This window comes from Canis aureus, chromosome 29 (assembly GCF_053574225.1).
Source record: "Canis aureus isolate CA01 chromosome 29, VMU_Caureus_v.1.0, whole genome shotgun sequence".
In the NCBI taxonomy this organism is placed as follows: Eukaryota; Metazoa; Chordata; class Mammalia; order Carnivora; family Canidae; genus Canis; species Canis aureus.
In genome coordinates this window covers 40,837,822-40,858,141 of record NC_135639.1, presented here as the reverse complement: position 1 = coordinate 40,858,141, position 20,320 = coordinate 40,837,822, and the positions used below count along the sequence as shown (strand labels likewise).

General features: G+C 46.5%; 1 protein-coding gene across 3 annotated transcripts in view; it reads right to left on the bottom strand.

The window, feature by feature from the left end:
• The window catches only part of ARHGAP22 (Rho GTPase activating protein 22), a 135,717-nt gene that overhangs the window by 84,076 nt on the left and 31,321 nt on the right, over positions 1-20,320 (bottom strand). For all 3 annotated transcript variants that reach the window (XM_077878628.1, XM_077878630.1, XM_077878629.1), the window contains exon 3: positions 5,362-5,449. In XM_077878628.1, coding sequence (XP_077734754.1) covers positions 5,362-5,449 — 88 coding nt within the window. The remainder of the gene's footprint in view (positions 1-5,361; positions 5,450-20,320) is intronic.

The following is a 20,320-nucleotide window of genomic DNA, read 5'->3' as shown; positions in this document are numbered from 1 at the left end:
TGGGTGGCTCAGCGGTTTGGCGCCTGCCTTTGGCCCAGGGCACGATCCTGGAGTCCCGGGATCGAGTCCCACGTCAGGCTCCCGGCATGGAGCCTGCTTCTCCCTCCTCCTGTGTCTCTGCCTCTTTCTCTCTCTCTATCACAAATAAAAATAAATAAATCTTAAAAAAAAAAAAAAGAAAAAACAGAATCAGAGATTGTGTCTGGTGCAGTGCACGTTTGTGGAGACCGTCATCTCCTCTCCCTTCCTGAAGTAACGAGGGTCCCTCTGGGGGCTCCTTGCTCCCATGGTGGGAAGCCTTGGTGGGAGAGTCTGTCCAGCTGCTGGAGTGGGCAGGCCTTTCCTTACCACCCCAGTGTCACCAGACACAGGCTTGTGGCCAAAACACAAATACCAGGACTCTGGACTTGAGCAAAGGACACCAGGACTGAAGAGTCTGCTGGTGTTCAACCTTCTAGCACCTAGTACTGACCTGCTCTCATTCTTGTCACTGAGCATCCCTGCTGCCTGCCCCTTCTATGGGCAGCTCCCCAGCTTCCTGATGATTCTATGTGGTCTCACAACCTCTGGCCAATTCTCCCTTTGCCTGAATTAGCCTGAGCTGGCTTCACCTGCAATCAGGACTCTTGAAAGGTATACCCAGTGATGGAGGAGACATGATAGTCTGGTGGTTGCTCACTGGAAAGACTTAGAGCTCCCATCTTGAATCCCTGTAGGCAGCCGACCTGCCTCCCTTTGGTAACACTGTGTTAATACCAGAAGAAGAATATTTGAGACAACTTGCACTTGCTTTATTGATTACCTAATTTCTTCCATCAGACACAAGCATCTTGTGGATTTAGTGACTCTCTCTGTCCACAGTGCCAAAGAGGCTTCTCCCTTCTTTGCTCGCCCTGTGTACCTAGGGGCAGGCCTATGCATGACCTGGGGGTGGATGCCCGCTTTGCCAGGACTGATAGCCCAGTAGGATCAAGCCTGCAAGGGGAAAACAGTTTCCAAAGGGCTGGGAGGCAGTGAGATTTGCCAGGTAAACCAGTTATATATAGTATGTGTAGGTTTTTCCCCACATCATCAAGCCATTCTCCGACACCAGCTGGGGTATCCTATAACTTAGTCTATTTTCACACTATCTACCTGGAGGAAATGTCAGATCCCACAGGTTAAGGGTTCAATCCTACAAGATTGCCTACTTCCCTTCAGACACCAATTGCAAGGCCATGTTATCATCTGTGCTTCTGAGCAGTGGGCTGTAGATCTGAGATTCCAACAACCCCCTTCTTGGGCTGGATTAATTTTCAAGAGCAGCTTACAGAACTCAAGGAAATATTTTAGTTTCTAGATCACTGGTTGGTTATACAAAGATATAACTCAGAAACAGCCAGATGGAAGAGCTGCATAGGGTAAGACATGTGAGAAGGGCTTCCTTGCCCTCTTCCTTGCCTTCCTTGCCTCTTCCTTGCTCTGTCCTCCCCAAATCTCCATGTGTTCACCAGCTTGGAAGGTCTCTAAACCCTCTCCCTTTTTATTTTATTTTTTATTTTTTATGGAGGCTTCATTACATAGGTATTGAATCATGGGCCATTGGGGGGCACCTGGGTGGCTCAGGGGTTGAGCATCTGCCTTTGGCTCAGGTCATGATCCTGGGGTCCCAGGATCGAGTCCCTCTACAGAAAGCCTGCCCCCTCCCTCTGCCTGTGTCTCTGCCTCTCTCTTTTTGTCTCTCATAAATAAATAAATAAATAAAATCTTAAAAAAAAAAAGTCACTGGCCATTGGTGATTGAACTCAATATTCAGCCCCTCGCCCCACCCGGAGGTGGACCTGAAAGCTCCAATCTTCTAAACACCTGGTTTTTTTCTCTGACAACCAGTCTCCATCCTTAGATAACTTAGGGGCTTTCCTCAAGTCATTTCGTTAACAGAACAAAAGACATCTTTACCACTCTCTTCACTTAGGAAATACTGAGGGTTTTAGGAGCTCTGTGCCTAGAACCAGGGTGAACACCAAATATCTATCTCTATCTATCTATAGATCTATCTTAATCCAAATCACCAGATCATACCAGGTAACTAATTGAGCAGAAGAGGCCAGGTGGGAAGGAGACCCAGGGTCCTTGAATCCCAGCCCCTAAGGCCTGGACCCAAGAGCCAAAAGCGCTAGTGGAGAGCGGGATTCTGGTTTAGAGGTGGCGCAAGCTCCGGCCCCACTTAGTGACTTTGGGAGCCCAGCAACAGTCAGTTTAGGCCTGATTGAAACGGTTGGATGGAGCCGGCGCAGAAGAGCCCGTCATGCAGTTGGCAGATCCATCCGCTAGAGGGCGCGCACAGTAGAATTTTTTCCTCTTGTATTTCCTCCTTTTTTTTTTTTTTTTTTTTTAAGATTTTATTTATTCACTCATGAAAGACACACAGAGAGAAGCAGAGGCATAGGCAGAGGGAGAAGCAGGCTCCCTGCAGGGAGCCCGACGCGGGACTCGATCCCAGACCTCCAGGGTCACGCCCTGGGCTGCAGGCGGCGCCAAACCGCTGCGCCACCGGGGCTGCTCTGCATTTCCTCTTTTAATTCTATCCTGATCAAACTTGTGATTTTTTTATACCGTTGAAGAACAAAAATAGAACTAGAACTTAAAATTCATGTAGTTGATCTTACATATTGCCATCTTGGAATCTGCTACATTTCCAAGAGCTGTCAAGCACCCCCTCTGGGGTGTGGGGCAGGGCACACACGCCACCCGTCTGGCCTTTTGCAGCCACAATGATCTGCTCAGACAGACGCCTGAGCCCTTCCTGCTCAGTGCTCCACAAAGTCGGACTGATCCCCTCTGCTCACCACGGACTTGCTTTCTCTGAGTCGCCCCACGGCTGCCCTCGTTCCCTGCCCCCACCTAACACCCCCCCCCCCCCCAGGCCTTCAGGAGGGCTGCATGTGCAAAGGCAGGCGGGTGTCTCTGGGGGTGGGCATGAATCCGGTGCTTAGAGCCCTGCCGGCCCAGGATAGAGGCTGCGGGGAGCTTTCCAGCCCATGACTGCATTCTGAGCCATCCTGTGCCCAGGTGGGACAGCTGCTAGGTCCTGCAGAGCAGCTCTTTGCCCAGATGCTTCTCTATGACCCTCTAGCTGTGTGTCCCTGGGTGAGCTGCTCATCCTTTTTAACCCCCAGGGACTTTTAAATAAAATAGTCATAAAAGTACTCCTCCCTTAGAGGGATGTTTCACACATTGTGGTAGGCAGAATGACGGCCCCACAGAGACCTCCACATCTTAATCCCCAGGACCTGTGAATGTTGCCTTACATGGCAAATGGGTCTTCTTCCCCTCCCCCACCGGTCAAATAAATCCTGTAAATAGTTCTGACCCAGATCCAGAGCATGCACACTGGTGATTTTTCCCATCTGGTCCTTGGGGCACTCACTTGGCGCCTTGTGGGATTCATGGCTACAGTGTGCTGACCTCTTCCGTTCATTTCCAGCCTGGCCTTACTCCTCCCTGATTCCCAAAAGGCCAGGGCTCCTGGCCCCACCCCCAGCCTCCCTTTCCCAGCTGCTCCCCCTCCTGCTGATGGCCGGGCCCTGGCCACCTCGCTGCCTTCTTTTTTTTTTTTTTTTTTAATTTATTTATGATAGTCACACACACACACACACACACACACAGAGAGGCAGAGACATAGGTAGAGGGAGAAGCAGGCTGCATGCACCGGGAGCCCGATGTGGGATTTGATCCCGGGTCTCCAGGATCGCGCCCTGGGCCAAAGGCAGGTGCTAAACCGCTGCGCCACCCAGGGATCCCTCGCTGCCTTCTTCATTTCTGCCCTATCTTCCATGCAGAAGCCTTCGTCCTGTTGCATAGTCAATCCAGCCTCTCTTTCCCACTCCACACCCCAGGACCCCTATGTTGTCCCCTTCCACCATCCAGTTTTAGTATCAAGGCTCTTGCAGTAGATTAAATACCCACGTAGGAAAACCCAAATGAAACCAGGGTATTTGCATTTTGCATACAGGACATGAAATTGCAGGGAGGGGGTAGTTTCCTGCCTGTCACCCTCTGCCTGTGTCTTCTGGAACTCCCAGTATGGACAAAGCAAAAGTGAATGTGCCCCTGCCCCAGGCTTGGCTGCACTCACTGCTGCTCCCAATGGGCCACTGCTGGCTGGCCTGAGCTGGGGCTGATTCATCTCTTGGTGTGCAGCTGATAGTCAGGTCACCTCGTCAGACTGGTTGGGGTGGCTGTGCTGCTCGGAGACTGTAAACCAATTGGCTCACGGAGCTGAGTGAGATGCTGGCACACTCTGTTCACAGCCACCACTTCCCAGAAGGAAATCTAAATTTGGATGGCACATTGGTGGCACGTGATGACTAGTTGCCCATGGGCCCTGCTCTGTCCAGAGCCTCAGCACTGGCTGTTCCCATCCATGTCATCCTGACTGAAGCCTGCTGTGTCTGTAGGGAGGTTGCCCATGCCATGGGCAGGCCAGAGATGCCAGAGTCAGCTCCCCAGGAAGCAGCTGGTAGAATTAGTAGTGGGTAGGTGGAAGCAGGTGGGTGATCCCCAGCCTCCTTGCTCCATGGGCCACACACTTCTGCAGCCTGCTCCCCAAAGTCTTGACAGGCCCAGCTGGAATGGAACCCGTGGCTCACCCTGCAGGAGTTCTTTCACTAGTACCCCCTTGCATGGCTTTCCTCCCTCCCTGTTCCCTTCCCCCTACTTTTTGGGAATCACCTCTGAATAAACTGCTCAAAGCCTTGTCTCAGGCTCTGCTTTTGGGGAAGGCCAAGGTACAAAAACATCACCTGATGGAGGAACCCTCCCTTCTATAAGCACACTGGCTTATCTTCAAGACACATCTATTTGGTCCAGTAACAACCACATTTTAAAACTGGGAATTTTAAAAGATGGTTTTGTAACTGCTAATATGACAGCAGTTCGTTGGGTTAAAATATTTCCCTTCCTCCTGTTACATCACAATTCTCTGTTTTGAGATTCACCGTAAAGGTTACTTTAATGCTCTGTATCTGCACTAGTGGACTTATTGCATATGATCCAGATGCTGTGTTTGGACCTTTGCCCTAAGATGTCCCCATTGGCTAGTTTCCCTGGTGTTTATCATGAATTTTAAAATCCACATTTTCCTCTCACCCAAAAGCTAATTACTCAGACAGCTGATTGGATTTTCTAATACTCCCTCAAACTTGTAATATTCTCTAGACTTGGCCCAAATTTCTGAGCAATACTTGGAGACACACTGGTGTTCCTGTAGGGAGAAGCATCCAACAGGAGGTCTGCCCTTCCGGGCCAGAGGTGTGTGACACCCCCATTGGCACCACCAGGGCCAGTGCCAGCATAGAGCCAAAAGATGCTCAGGCCTACCTGGGCCGATCTCAAAGAGGTGCTTCCCTGCGTCCTCGGGGCCAGGAAGAAGTTCAGTCACTCGGGTCCCTTGTAGAGAAATAAATCCCTAGAACAAAGAGACAGGCACAAACACAGGAGGAATGAGATGACTGGGAACAGCTCCTGGAAAGAGAGAGTGGGGCCGCGGGTCAGGGGTGCGGCCCTCCAGGCCCTGGCTATGCAGGTGGGGTACTGGGAGGGGCCCGCGTGGGATCCCCAGTGGAGTGGAGTGGGCCCTGTGGTTTACAGCCACAGTTGCGGGAGCCCAGCCCAAGGCAGGACCCGGACTGCCTGGATGTGTTACTCCCTGGTTAAGGCAGGGAAATGCAAATCTGGAGCAGGGAGGGAGGCGCTGTCATCAACACCCCCTCACTCCCCTTGCAAGCGCACCTATCTGCAGCCTGATGGGGGCTGTAGAGCGTCAGGGAGAGGAGAGTTGGCACCTGAGGCTGGCTTCTGGTGTGCGACTGTCCCAGAAGTGGAGTGGGAGAAAGGATCAACAGATGCTTGAGTCCAGTTCTGCCCCCTGGAGGGGGGGCGTTCATTCCGTAAGCCAGAGTCAACTACCACACAGGAGGTACCAGCACAGACCATGCCTCGTGCCTGGGGCACCTTTGTGTGTACATTCCACTACCCTCCAGTGCTGGAATCTGGTAGTCAGGCTAAATGACGCAGGCAAAGAGCATGGGGTGTAAGTAAGAACAGGGATGCCGGGCTTGAGTCTCGGTCCTACACGTCTGGGCTGTGTGACCTCAGGCGGACCACTCAACTTCTCTGAACTCTTCTTCTCTGATCCTACACTGTGCTCAGCTTCCACATCTGGATGGTAACTCTCACTTCTCCGGGGCCCTGAGACACCAGATTCCTGTGCAGGAGGTCCTGCTCTAGATGGGATGCTGTCACCATGGCCTTGACCCCAGTCCTTTTCCCATCCACAGGGCTAGGCAGGGCCTCCCTTTCTCTGTTAGGGACTAATCTCTACTGTGGCTTTTCTTCATTCTGTTCATATTCAGATTTGCTCATTTAAGACCGCATGTGGCTCTGACTATGCATTTTTTGGCTCTTTCCCCGAGAAACCTATTTTAGACTCCATTCCTACAGTCTAACTGTCGGAGTTCAAATCCTGGCTCACTTACTGTGTGACCTCAGACAAATTGCTTAACCTCTCTGTGCAACCTCACAATTATGCTTTTTCAGGAAATAGGAATAATAATACTACCTATTATTAGGGTATTATTATGGGGCTGTTGTGAGCATTGAATGAGTGTCTGGGAAGTCCTTACAGCAGTTCCTGGCTTATAGTGAAGGCATCCTGGTATCTGCATTTGCCCAGGTGAGGGGCATGATCATGTCACCTCCAGCTCCCAGCTCCTGTGTGTGCTCACCGAGCCCTCATCTTCCCATGCTACCTTTTCCAGGCAATTCCCGAGTTTAACAGGGTGAATAGAGCCTTTACGAGGCCACTGGGGTCTTGTGCTGCAGGGACACATGGACAGACCTTTTCTCACATAAGCAATGTAAAGACAGGACAACTTCTTTGCCCACACAGACTTGCCTTAGAGTAATTACAGCAATAAACCAGAGAACCAGCTAGTAATTGTTGTAACTGATAACTCAGTTACTTGCTAGGGAATCTGGAGCTACTGGATAAATTAGGAGTGCAGCTCCAGAATGGGGAAATGTGCTCATTAGAGAGGCTGTGGACACAATCCATCACTGGCTAATGGGATGGTCTCTGGGGTTTGCTGTCTCAGTAACTGTGTCATTCTGGGCACTTTGATCTATTCCTCTGTGCCTCAAAATGTGTCATCCATAAAATGGGAGTAACATTGTTGACAGGGACGTTACTTTTTACTGTAGCTACATAGAAGAGCAGTGATAGGTACTGTTTATGGAGCTTGTTCTATCTTCCTGTCTTCCTCTTTGTTTAACTTTCTGGAGGCCCCATGCAGTAGGTACCACTATTCTCATCTTCCTGGACGAGCAGATGGAGGTTGGAGAGGAGAGCAAGCAGCATCTTGTCCCACTGCGGCAAGGGCAAGCCAGGGAGGGGTACAGGGCCATGTCTGATACCAGAGCACTTTGCCTGTCATTTGTGATGGCAGCTGCTGGAGGACACCAAGAAGCTGTTGTGGAGAGCCAGCCTGTGACTTAGCGACCCACTGCTCTCCTCTCCCTCGGCGAATCCCAGTGTGACTCCCACCACAGCAAGGGGATTTCAGAACTGACTTTGGGGGACCCAGATTCCCTCCTGCCTCCACACAGCAAGAGCACAGCTTTGATCCTACACTGTGCTCAGGCACTGGGTAGGAGTGGGAGCGGGGAGAGGGTAGGGTGCTTTCCTCTTCCTCTTGTGACAGTAGTAAGATGCCTAAGGAGTCAATAGGAAGCACCCAGCGGGGGACGTTTAGGGCAGGTCTCAACTTTAAGCACATCAGAATCACTTCAGAGCTTGTCAAAACACAGAGTACCGGGTCTGGTGGTGTGCTGGCAAATGTTTAGCCACAGGCTGGGAAAAATAAGGCTATCAAATTTGTAGTGTTTGCCAACCTCTGTGGTAGAAATAGCTGCCCACCATGACTGATTTTATACTTTGATAGAACATGAAGAGAAGAAATCCATAAGGGTATAGAAAGCCCAAAAGAACACCATCAACTCATTTGACCAAATTGCTATCCCCTCAAAAGCAGAATATACCTTCTTTTCAAATGCACAGGAAACCATAAACAGGTCTCAATAAAGGGAAAAGCATTTAAATACAACACATGTTCTCTGACTACAATGGAATGAAGTTAGAAATCAGTAACAGAAAGATTTCTGGAAAATCCCCCAAATATTTGGAAATCCCATTAACATACTTCTAAATAATCCACAGGTCAAAAAAGAAATAAAAGAAATAAAGAGTACTTTGTACTAGATAAAAATGAAAACATGACATACAAAAATCTGTGAAGTGCCTTTAAAGAAGTACTTCAAGGGAGTGCCTGGGTGGCTCAGTTGGTTGAACCTCTGACTCTTCATCTCAGGGTCTTGATCTCAAGGTCATGAGTTCAAGCCCCGGGTTGGGCTCCACACTGGGCATGGAGCAAAAGAAGTATGTAAGGGATAAATTGTAGCACTCAATACTGATATTCAAAAAGAAGACCTCTTAGGCCTCCACCTTAAGAAAGTACATAAAGAGAAGCAAGTTAAACCCAAAGTAAAAGAAAAAAAAACTTAAAAGATCAGAGTGGCTCTAAATAAAATGGAAAATAGAAAAACAATAGAGAACATCAATGAAACCAAAAGCTGTTTTTTGTTTTTTTTTTTTGAGGAGATCAATACAATTGATAAGCCTTTAGACTTATCAGGAAAAAAAAGAGATTACCAATATCAGGAATGAGAGAGGTGATATCACTAGAGTCTACAGATATTGAAAGGGTAAGGTAATGTTAAGAACAACATTATGCTAGCAATTTGACAGCTTAGGTGAAATGGATCAAAAAGAAAGTACTGAAGCTCACGCAGGAAGAAATAGCTCAATAGCCCCTAGCTTGTACAGAAATGGAATCTGTAGCTAAAAATCTTCCAACAGAGAAAACTCCAGGCTCAGATGGCTTCATTAGTGAATTTTATCAAATATTTAAAGAAGTAATAATACCAATACTCCTCAAACTTTCCTTGAAAATTGAGAAAGAGGGCCTACTTTCCAATGCATTTTATGAGGCCAGCTTTATCTTCATATACAACCAGCCAAGGGCATCACAAGGAAAAGACACTACAAATTAATATCCCTTGGGAACACAGATGTAAAAATTCTCAGCAAGATTTGTCAAATCACATTTAACAACATTTAAAAATATATAATGAGCAGCTGGGGTTTGTCTCAAGTATGCAAGGTTGGTTTAACATTCCAAAACCCATCAGTGCAATTCACCATATTAATAAAGATAGGATCATCTCAATAGATACAGAAAAAGCAATTGAAAAAACTCATTATCCATTCCTGCTTAAAAATCTCAACAAATCAGGGATAAAAACCAACCTCCACAACCTGATAAAAGGTATCTATGAAAAACTAAAAGCTAATGCCATACAAAAAGTTCTTCCCCTAAGACCAGGATCAAGACAATGATGAAATTCTTACTACTTCTATGAAGTACTGTACTGGAATCCTTGCTGCTATAATAATGAAAGAAAAAGAAAAGCTGTCCAAATTAGAAAGGAAGAAGTAAAAGTGCTTTTACAGACAACAAAATTGTCTATGTAGAAAATCTGGTGGAAACCTACAGAAAAAGCTACTAGAAGTGATCAATGAGTTTGGCAAGGTTTCAGGGTATACTGCACAAAACTGAATCATATCTCTAGATACTAGCAATGAACAATTGGAAATTGAAACTCAAAACTATTTTTAATTGCATCAGAAATAGGAAATACTTAGGGATAAATACAGCAAAAGATGTTCAAGATCTGTGCACTGAAATCTGTAAATCATTGCTGGGAGAAATGAAAGAGGGTATAGATAAACGGAGAGCTACACTGTGTTCCTGGGTCATTGCTCAGATGTCAATCCTCCCCAGATTGGCCTCTATATCTAATGCAATCCCAGTCAAAATCCCAGTGGGTATACGGTGGAAAGTAACCAGCTGATTCTAAAATTCATGTGGAAATACAAAGGACTTACCATAGCCAGACAATTTTGAAACAACAATGTTGGAGATCTAACACTTTCAGATTTTAAGACTTATTATAAAGTCACAGCAACCAAAACATTTTGATATTGGCATCAAGACAGACATGTAGATTAATGAAACAATAAATTTATACATATAGGTACATACATATATATGTATAAAAGTTTTATATATATATATATAACTGATTTTTGACAAAGGCACAAATGCAATCCAGTGGAGAAAGGATAGTATCTTCAGGAAATGATATGGAACAAGTCCATATTCATGTGCAAAAATAATGAACTTTGCCCATGGCTCACATGTCACACAGCTTCAAATGAATCATAGACCTGAACGTAAAATCTAAGACTGAAACTTCTGGTAGAAGACCTTTATGACTTTGGATTAAGTAAAGACTTCTTAGATACAATATCAGAAGCACACTTCATAAACCAACTAATTGATAATGTGACTTATTTAAATAAAAACCCTGTTCCTTAGAAGTTACTAAGATAATGAAAATATGAATTATGAAATAAATGAAAATAAGAGAAACCATGAGAATAAGTTTTTGAAAATCATGCATCTAATAAAGGGCTTGTACTCAAAATATATAAAGTACTCTCAAAATTTAATAATGAGCAAACAACCCAATTTAAAAATAGGCAAAAGATTTGAACAGATACTTTACTGTAGAAGATATAAGGGTGAGTGGAAAATAAGCTCACAAAAAGATAACCCCATCACTGGGCATTCTCATACACCTTTTATGGGATGATGACTTGATAAAGCCTTTTTGAAAGCAATTTTGCATTTTCTAAAATAATGTTGGAATAAAAATGTCCATTTAACCTAGTGTTGAATTTTGAGAATTTGTTCCAAGCAAAGACGACAAACACACCAGGACATAGGTATAATGATGACCATTGTAGCATTATTTTCCTAATAGAAAAAGCAGAAAACAACTTGTCCATCAATGAGGGAATGGTAAAAGGTAAGCAGCGATTACATTTTAAGTCTGGGGTGGGGTGGGACAGTCATGGAAACTGCACAGGTGTGTGCTTTCAGGCAGATCGGTTTCAACCCTGATATCTCTGCGAATCAACAGGAAGGAAGCATGTGAACAAGTTTGCCTCACCCAGCCTCAGTTTCCCTCTCTGTTCAATGGGGTTCTCTGGGAACCAAATGGGACAGAGTGAGCAGAGGGCCTGGAGTGGGGCCAGGCTGTGGCAGGCACCCAGGATGGCAGCCTGGTGTAGCATCTTAGTGAGCACGGAACAATAAATAGATGGGCCTCAGTGTCCCCCCTCTGTCATGGGCTATGTTGTGAAGATTTCATGAGCTAACATTTAGACAGCACTGAGTCCAGTGCCTGTCCAGAGTAAGTTCTGTTGTGATTTGTGAATTATTTCATAGCCAAGAAGTAGAGCCCCACTTATGACCATTTTGCAGGACTTGGGGCATATATAAACATTAAAAAATAATTTTATGGGTTTGTATTATTGTGACATTGACGCTTAGGTGGGACTCAAGCAGCTCCTGGGCTAAGCCCTGGGTTTCTTACCTGGAAAAATGAGGATATTAACCTCTGGCCTTTGCTCCCTGAGCTAGTGCTTTGTAAGCAATAAAGGCTGAATGAATAGGAGTAATTGTCAGAGTTATTATCGTAAAGCCTATTTTGGCCACTATACCTGTTTGTTCTGGGAACAATCTTTCCCACAATAATACCATTGCTTATGCCCCCAAATAAGGTCTGGTGTAGATTCTGGAGCCCCAGGATGGTGAAGATAGTGTTCATCCTTCACAGTTTGTGAGGACAGCCCTGTGGAGGCCTCCTGAAGGGGCTGGGATGCCTGCACTCCTCCCACTGACCTGAGTTTTGGGGTTCATGATAGTCCTGAGAACTTCACACTCTGACTGAGCTCTCTCTCCAGCCTGAGGCTGGCTCTCTGGAAAGTCTTCATTTTTCACTCTGTCTGAAGGGAGACTGTCTGAAGACCACCTTCTGAACGCTCCTTAGCAAGGACGTGATAAGATTTTCCACCAGCAGCATCTTGAAAAATTGCAGACACATTTCAGAAAGCAATCACTCAAGGTTCCTTATCTTCTGTAATTCTGATTGTGGCGTCAGATCAATCTTAAAAAGCTTTGGCCTCTGACACCCAACCAGGAACTGAACCACTCCGAGTTTTAAATAACGCAGATCACAATGAAGTTCAGTGCCAAGCAGGGAACATCCTCCCTTTCCTTATCACACAAGCCTGTAACCATGGCTATTACTGTCTAAAATGCAGGTATTAAGAGAGGCAACCTAATGTTGGAGACAAATTGCTTCTTGGCTGGGGCACTTTCCCTCCCTAAGGAGCTGAGATGAGTCACTTGTTCAGCAGATGTCTTTGCTAAGGACTGGGTCCTGAAGCTTCTCCCAGCAGATTCCAGAGTGATGCTACTTCCTGTGCACTGCAGATGCATGCGGTGTGCTCCACGTGTCCCCACATCCTGCTCTACCTCTGGGTTGCCAGCTACCCCTAGTCTCCCCAGAGAGCCTTTCAGTAGGTAGTCCCTGAGGGCTGAGCACCAGCTCCCTACACCTTCCCAACTGACCACCATCCCTAAATCCCTTACCTGTGGGGCTGCCCAGCCCAAGGCCTGAGCCCTTGCAGGTAGATCCTGCTAGGAACCAAGGGTGGGCCGGGGGCCTGGGGCAGACTTGCAGCTCTAAGCATGGGGTCTGGGCAGAGACCCTAGGAATCCTCTGGCCTCATAGCCAATCCTAATCCCTGAAGGGGTGTCCTTGGCAGGGTGGTAGGTTCTCTTCCTGAGGTCCTGGTTTTTCCTACAGTTAGTTAGCTCTGTGTCATTCCAGGTTCCTGGTCTAGACTCCAGCCCAGATCATGTATATCCCTGACCTGCACTGAGTCATTTCTGGGGCCATCCCTTTAGTTGGCTCCATCTCACTGGATCCCTGTCTCACAGCAGGTGGTGGGGTTGAGGTGCCCGGATCTTCAGCTAACACCTCATTCTACACAGGTAAGGCAGCATCGAACTCAACCTCTGACCCTGGGCCCTCATCTTCACTGTGGGCATCCTAATGCCTGTGACCAAGTTTATGGGAATGAAATGCAATGCCATGTTGGAAAGTGTACAAAGCCAATGCTCAGGAGAGTTAGTGTCCTGGCCTTGTTGGGTCACTGTGGCAGGCCCACAGTGCCTGTGGGTGTTGAGTAGACTTTTAGGGTTACAGGTGAATTAATGCTTGTGACCAGACTAGAATGCTTATACGGGGCTTTCCTGAACCTTCTAGTGGTGACAAAGCTCTGGCCAGTAGGACTGGTCAGGAGTGACCTTAATCTTTTCTTTCCTGCCCCTCTTAGCAAACCTTGGAGGTCTTCAGAGACAGATGAGGCTACCACTGGTCCATAGCAAAATTTAAATTTTTACTGTGCTTAGGTGCTGGATTTCAGGACCATTGAACATTGTTGATTGTAACTAATTAGAAGGTATTTGGAGATGTTAAATTTTAGATAATTTTATCCCAAACTGCTCACTTGGCCACACACACAAAAAGTTTTAGAATCATGGTACTATTTAAACATTGCATTTTTTATGGAAGTAATGCTGTTTAATTAATAAAGATTATTCTCTTGCTCCTCTGATTGGATGTTGGGAGGGAAAGGCAATGAGAGGTCAGGCCAGTCTATTTGTGATGCGGTATTAGGAGGTGTGGGGGAGCTGCCTTACTCTCGTGGTCAGAAGCACTGAGTGGGGCTTGGAAAAGTTCTGGGTTTTGACCTCAAGCTGTGATGGCCATGTCTGATGTCTGACTTCCTGTCTGACTTTTGGGACCGGAGTGCTGGAAGGAACCCAGCAAGGCTGTAGGTCACCATGAGTAAGGGGTCATGGCTACCACACCAGTCCCTGGCAAATGCCCAGCCTTGTAGGAACTCCCCTGGACAGAGCATGAAAATGATCCGTCTTCCTCCTTGGCTCACTGGACCCAGCAGTAGGCCTCTTTGCCGCCTTAAAATACCTAGTTTTCCAGGTGGAGGGGTTAAGGGAGAAACAAGAGATAAGTTGAATTCATTGGGAGCCCAGGACACTTGGTATCTGCAGAAGAGGACTGATGCATTCACACAGGAACCAGCCACCAGTGGCACGTGCTCTCAGCTTCCTAAGGGGTGGGGGTCTTCGCTGGCCACCCACCTCTTTCCAGTATTTTCTCCGATCCAGGACTTGGGTGGATGTTGGTGTAGATTTCTGACTTACCTTGGGGCTCACCCTACCTTTAGCTCTTTGGAGCCTGGCTGGAGGGTTTGGAAAAGCCTCTGCTGTTCCTTCAGCTGGGAGCAGGGTGGTGGTGGTGGGGATATAGGGCCTCTCTACAGCTCAGGTATGGGGCCCTGGACCATAAGCTACTCTTCCATGTGGTTTTTCCTTGCCTTGTTTCCAACCTTCTGTCCCCATGACAAACAGGTGTCCCAGAAACTGACCCTGCAGGCTCAGCCTGGTCCATGCTTCGGAGCACAACCCCCCCCCCCCCCCAGAGGTTTGTTTCGGCTGGGAATACACACTATTGACATGTGCTGGTGCTGGGTCCAGGGACTCACCTTGAACGGGAGCGGCCCTTCCTGGGCTGGAAATGGTCTGGTTCTCTGCTACTGCTCTCGAGCCCTGCAACTGGAGCTGTGCTCTGGGGTCCACAGTGCCTTTGAAAGCAGCCTCTGAGCTGGGTACTTGAGAATGGGTTAGTCTGAGAAACACAGATTCTTGCACACTGACCAGTGCCAGTCTGCCCTGCCGAGGGGACTGCCACCACAGGGTACAGGCTGTGTTTTGTGGAGAAAGTCACACTTCATTCCTCTCCTCTCCAAAGGTGCAGTTCATTCGAGAAATGCTCTCTTCCACCTCAGGGGCCCGGGCAAGGCAGCAGTCCTACACAGATGCCCCCAATCTCCCCCATTTTGCCCAGCAGTCTGTTAATGTATTAAGGAGCTAGAATGCTCCATATATAATTAAAAGTAAGTTATTCCTGTCTAAACAATGAATAAAATATAATTTCCAAGCTGGCTCAATATCATCTGATTCATTTTTCTGGCGAGTCATAGACAAAACTAGCAATTTACCAATCAGTCTTGTAGCTGTTACTGTAGATTAACTGGTTTCAATTGAAGGCCAAAGGATTGATTATAAGTGGGAGACACTGAAGTCCTGTAAGCTAATAACCATGCTGGCTGAAATTAGCAGACCCTGCGAGAAGCTCATTGTATTTACATCAATAGTCAGGCCACATGCAGGGAAACACGGGAGTCATTTGTAGAAGGTGAAGATCCATTTTGCAGGTGTGACATTCTGGGTGCAAAAGGATTCGGGGGCAGCCAGACTCTTGTTACTTGTGATTTGTATATTCTGGAGGGTGTCATCAGGCCTCTTAGTATCCTGGTTTTCTTTCCCTACAATGGTAGCAAATATTGCCGTAGAATGACTGGTGGTATAGGCAACAGGTGTTGCTGGTCTCGTTATTCTGCTGGCCCACTTTCAAAACAACTGCTGTACGGTGCAAGATAAGCTTTAAAACATGTATTTTTGGATTATTCCTTCAATCTTATATTTTTCCTTCGCATGCCTGATGCAGAAAAAGAAATGGTTTTCACTAAATATTGTCTAAAAATAAGCTGGCTGCTGTTACCGATTTGAATTTAAGAAATATGTTTCTATTTGATTAAAATAAGTGACTAGAATTTTCATGTTGATCTGTTTAATAATGGGGAGTTATATTTCCCAAATAGCTTCACAAATATAAAGCTTCCTCTAAAAAAACCCCACAGATTCTGATATTTGATCCAAAATAAAGGAAGGATTTTTCTTTGTATAAGACTCCAAGGAGTAATTCTTTGCAAAAGAAACATTTGGAGTTGTCCCCAAGGACATTTTAAACAAGAAAACATTTATTGTTTAGTTTTTCTTCTGCAGCACTAACAGTAAAGTTACCATCACTCCCCAAACAGCTCATGATGACCCCTAATACCCTGTGGAGGACATCTGCCCAGTAGCTCTTGAGTTACCCTGAGGCAGTGAGCAGGGCTTCTTGTGTGTGGTACCTCAGTACCTTTCCATCACACTCACGTGTTCCTTCTGAGCGCAGAGAGATCTACTGGAATTCTCTCTGGCAAGATCTATGGTAGCAGTGGGAGGCAATTAGTCACCTGCTTTTCTGTGGACAGATTTGCAGGTGGAAAGTAGGAAGGAGGAAGAGAAGTCAGGCTCTCCAGAAGTTCTCAGGAAGTCAGGGGCAAGTTCACTAAGCCAAACGTGACTAGTTGGAGACACCAGCTGCAAAGGTCCCATGGCATCCTTCTTGCCGCCAACTCTTTCTCCATGAAGACCTTTGCCAGTGCCACAGTTGGAGCTCTTTACAAATGGCTCTGCAGAGGCCAGCTGGACTCGGCGGCCCTCTCTAGAAGAGGGAGCCCTCTGAACTCTCTAGGGCTGCATCCTTTCACTTTTGGCTTGAGTTTTTCTTTTCTTGTTTAAATTAAAAATACTTTAAGATACGGATTTAAATGAATATAGTATCACTGTAAGAATTTAAAAGAATACCTCACTCTCCATGCCCTCCCTGCAGCTCGTATTCTGAAAATTCCCCAAATAAATTACTTGGGTTTTATTTCACCCACTTTTTCAGTTAAGGTCATATCTCAACACAACTGAATGAATCAAACAGTGCCATGAGGCAAGGTGTAAGGCAGCAATACCTTCGCCTTCTCCAGGGTTCGCATCCCCTGCCCACCTCAATGCTCTTTCACTTTTAAATAAATAAAATCTTTTTTTTTTTTTTTTTTTACTTTTTTTTTCTCCTGCATGGTTTCTGGTGCCTCTGTTTTCTTTCTTCCTGTGTTTGCATGTGTCCTTCACATGAGATTCTTTCCTTAAATGTGTAGTGACCCAAAGCTATTTATCCCTATTTAGAAAGGGTTCTGTAAAGAGTAGACTGGAAGCTGTTTGAGGGGCAGCGTCTACATGACAGGCCAGCAGAGATGGGCTGGGGCTGCTTCACTTGAGAAGCCCTGCTGTCAGTATATTTTGCTTTTTTTCTTCTTGGTCTGTTAGATTCTTCAGTGAAAGTTCTTCATTTCCTTCCTGAGGGCTCTTCCTGACTGCTGGAGCCACAAGTGGGATGGAGATGGGGAGGCCTGAGTACCTGGAGCCCATCCCCTTCTGTCTCACTCTCCTGTTCTGGGCAGGGCTCCCTCCAGCAGGGGGCCAGGTGTTCTCAGCCTGGAGTGCCTCTCTCCCAGCCTTCCTGGGGAATCCCAGTGTTACACCACAGGGAGGAAGAGCAGTCAGGCTTCACATGCGGTTGTTCATATCCGCGGCCCAGTTGCTTTTTAAACTGACCTTCCACCAGCTCTGTTTTGCGCTCCTGTTTTGCCCTTGTTTCCAGAGATAACTGGTCTTGCCAATTCCTGAATCTTTGGTGGGAGGTGAGGGGGTGCTGCTTTGCAAACCAGATTTTTGTGCTCTCCTAGTGCTCACTTGGAATTGAGCTCTCGGGGATCAGCTGAGTCAGCTACCTCTTGCCCATCTGTTTTCTTGCATCCAGCATGCTGTGGTGGCAGCTGTCTTCTGTCCCTTCCACCTAGGTGTGTTCACACCTTCAAAAGCAGTTCTGTTTACTGGAGTTGTAAGGTTTTTAAATCTGTCATCTTTAACTAGAAGTTTGCCTTTAGTTTTTGATTTCTTTATTAATTTAGGAGGTATTATGAAGTGTGTGTGTATTTTAAATTTATTTGAGAGAGAGAAAACGAGAACTTGTGAATGGTGGGCGGTGAGGGATAGAGAGAGAGGGAGAGAGAGTCTCAAGCAAAATCCCCACTGAGCATAGAGCCTGCCTCAGGGCTCGATCTCATGACCCTGAGATCAAGACTCGAGCCAAAATCAAGAGTTAGATGCTTAATGTACTGAGCCGCCCAGGCATCCCATGAAGTATATATTTTATTTCCTTGTGTATAGAACTTCTCTGTCTTGCACACACACCCTCACTCACTGTCATTTTGTTCCTAATTTATAAGTCTTTTTTTGCATTATAGTCAGCAACTACATCTCTATAATTTCACTTTTTGAAAAAAATGGAGAAAAATGAGTATTGTTTTTCTTTATGTATCCTTCAAAGCTATGTCACTAAGAGCATAGATGTTCACAGCTGCTCTATTTTCTCAGTATGTTAGTTATATTATTATGAAATATTTCTCTTTGTTCCTTTTTATTACCTTGGATTCTATTATTCTTTATTTTGATGTTGCTAAATCTGCTCGCCTTTTGCTTGCATTCGCTGACTTATCTTTTCTCCATTGTTTTGTTTTTCAATCTTTCTGTTTTTTGTTCTTTTTAAAGCCAATCTTCCACTGTCTCTTAAGATTCAGGTGAATCTGACCTAATCACATTTGTTATGATGACTGCAATGTTTGTACGTATTCCTTGTCATCCTATTTGCTTATTTTATCTTTCCTATTCACTTTTCCCTCTTGTTTTTGTCCCTCCCATTTTCCATGCATTTGTTGAACTGATCACATTTGTTACACTTTTTCCATCTTATGTTTTGGAAGTTCTACTTTCCACTTCTATGCTGTTCCATTTCTATTCAAAGTCAAGAGACCCACAAGAGAAGGATCTGGATGTCGAATCATTAGACTAAAAGTGAGTCCTTGAACCACGGCAATGCATCAGCCTGCTCAACAAAGAATTCAGCAACAGGTTTTATGGCCCAGGAAACATTTCCAGCAGCAGCTAAAACCACTAAGATGCAAAAACCTGGAATCTTCTATTAGTGCAACCGTAGGGTCTGTCTGCTGAAGAAATCATCAGAAGCAGGCACTGGCAAAAGGAGTTAGGACAAGGGCACGCTTCCAGGTTCTGCTCTAAAGCTCCTTTCTTTGCCTAGTCTTCCTGTCCAGCCTTGTATGCCTACTTTGCCTCTATCTCGAATTTTCCCCATCTCTATGCTCTTATGTACTCTGCTGGCCCTCCCGCTAGTGAGAAGGGGATAGGGGAAGTGATAGCGGTTGGAGAGAGAATAAGAATATGGGCCGAGAGTCATCCTCGCCATGTGTGATGTGCTCTGGGCAGCATCAAGGGTAGCTGGATGTCCTTCCTCGTGACAATTACATCTTCTAGACAGATGACAGGCTGTCTGTCAGGTGGGTGTTTACTGCCTGGGCACTTCTGTCACTGTAAACAGTGAGCAGGGCACATTTTTCCAGGAACCAGATATTGAGACTTAGTCCATTACATGTAGTTCATGCAATTAAGTGGAAATGTATGGGCTATTTTGCCAGCAGGCATGCAGGTTTGAGATCATACTGTATAAGCTAAATGAATCCAATTTAACCAACAGTTTCCTTGAGATTAGGAACCTGTGCAACAGGGCTGCCACTGGGCTTTGTGGAGGGGGGGGAGCAATTGTGGGAAGGAATCCTGTTCCAAGAGGACTTGGGAGTGTTAGCCAGGCCCAGAGAGGCCAAAACAGGGGCCCTGGGCCTGATGCTGGCATCTATTGGGAGACAGTGGCTCCTTTTAGAGATCCAATGGCTCCCTGGCATGAATGCCCTGGTTTAGTTAGGACTGGGCTCCAGGCTCCTCCCATGCCCAGGCTGATGACTGGGGATGTGGATGCCACCATTTTGTTAGCTGTTTCCACCAGAAGCCACTGAAGTCTGGAAAAGATGGAGGTGAGGAAAAGGAGTGTCTGGTTTAGGAAATCCAGGAGACAGAGCTTCCTCATGGAGCTGCAGCTGATGGACAAGGGCCACCTCAGCCTCACCTTGAGGAACATGTGGGGAAGCCTGTGGCAGGGGTCCACACATGGCCTGGGCCACCTCAGTGTGTTCCTTTTGTCCACTGGGCTTGCCCAGCACTAACACAGTTCTCTCAGGAGATGGTGTCACGGGCTAGGCCAGGAGGGGATGGCAGTAGGGGCCACATACAGGGCCCCAAAAGGGTGGGGACCCTGGCAACTTTCCCAGTCATCAGAGTGACACTAACAGGTCAGCCAGGAAAGTGAAGACATTGTTTAAAGGCCAAGGCTGGTCTTCAACACCACAAGTAAAGGCCAGAAGGAAAATGGTGGTGGGCAAGCCAGAAGTGTGGTACCTAATCTGGGGAGTGGGAGCGGCAGCAGGGCTGGGGAAGTGGGGAGGAAGGCAAAGGCAAGGCTGAGGAAGCTGGAGGGTACCCACCCATGTGCTAGGATCTGCAATCAGATATGTATATGTGCTACAATCTGATCC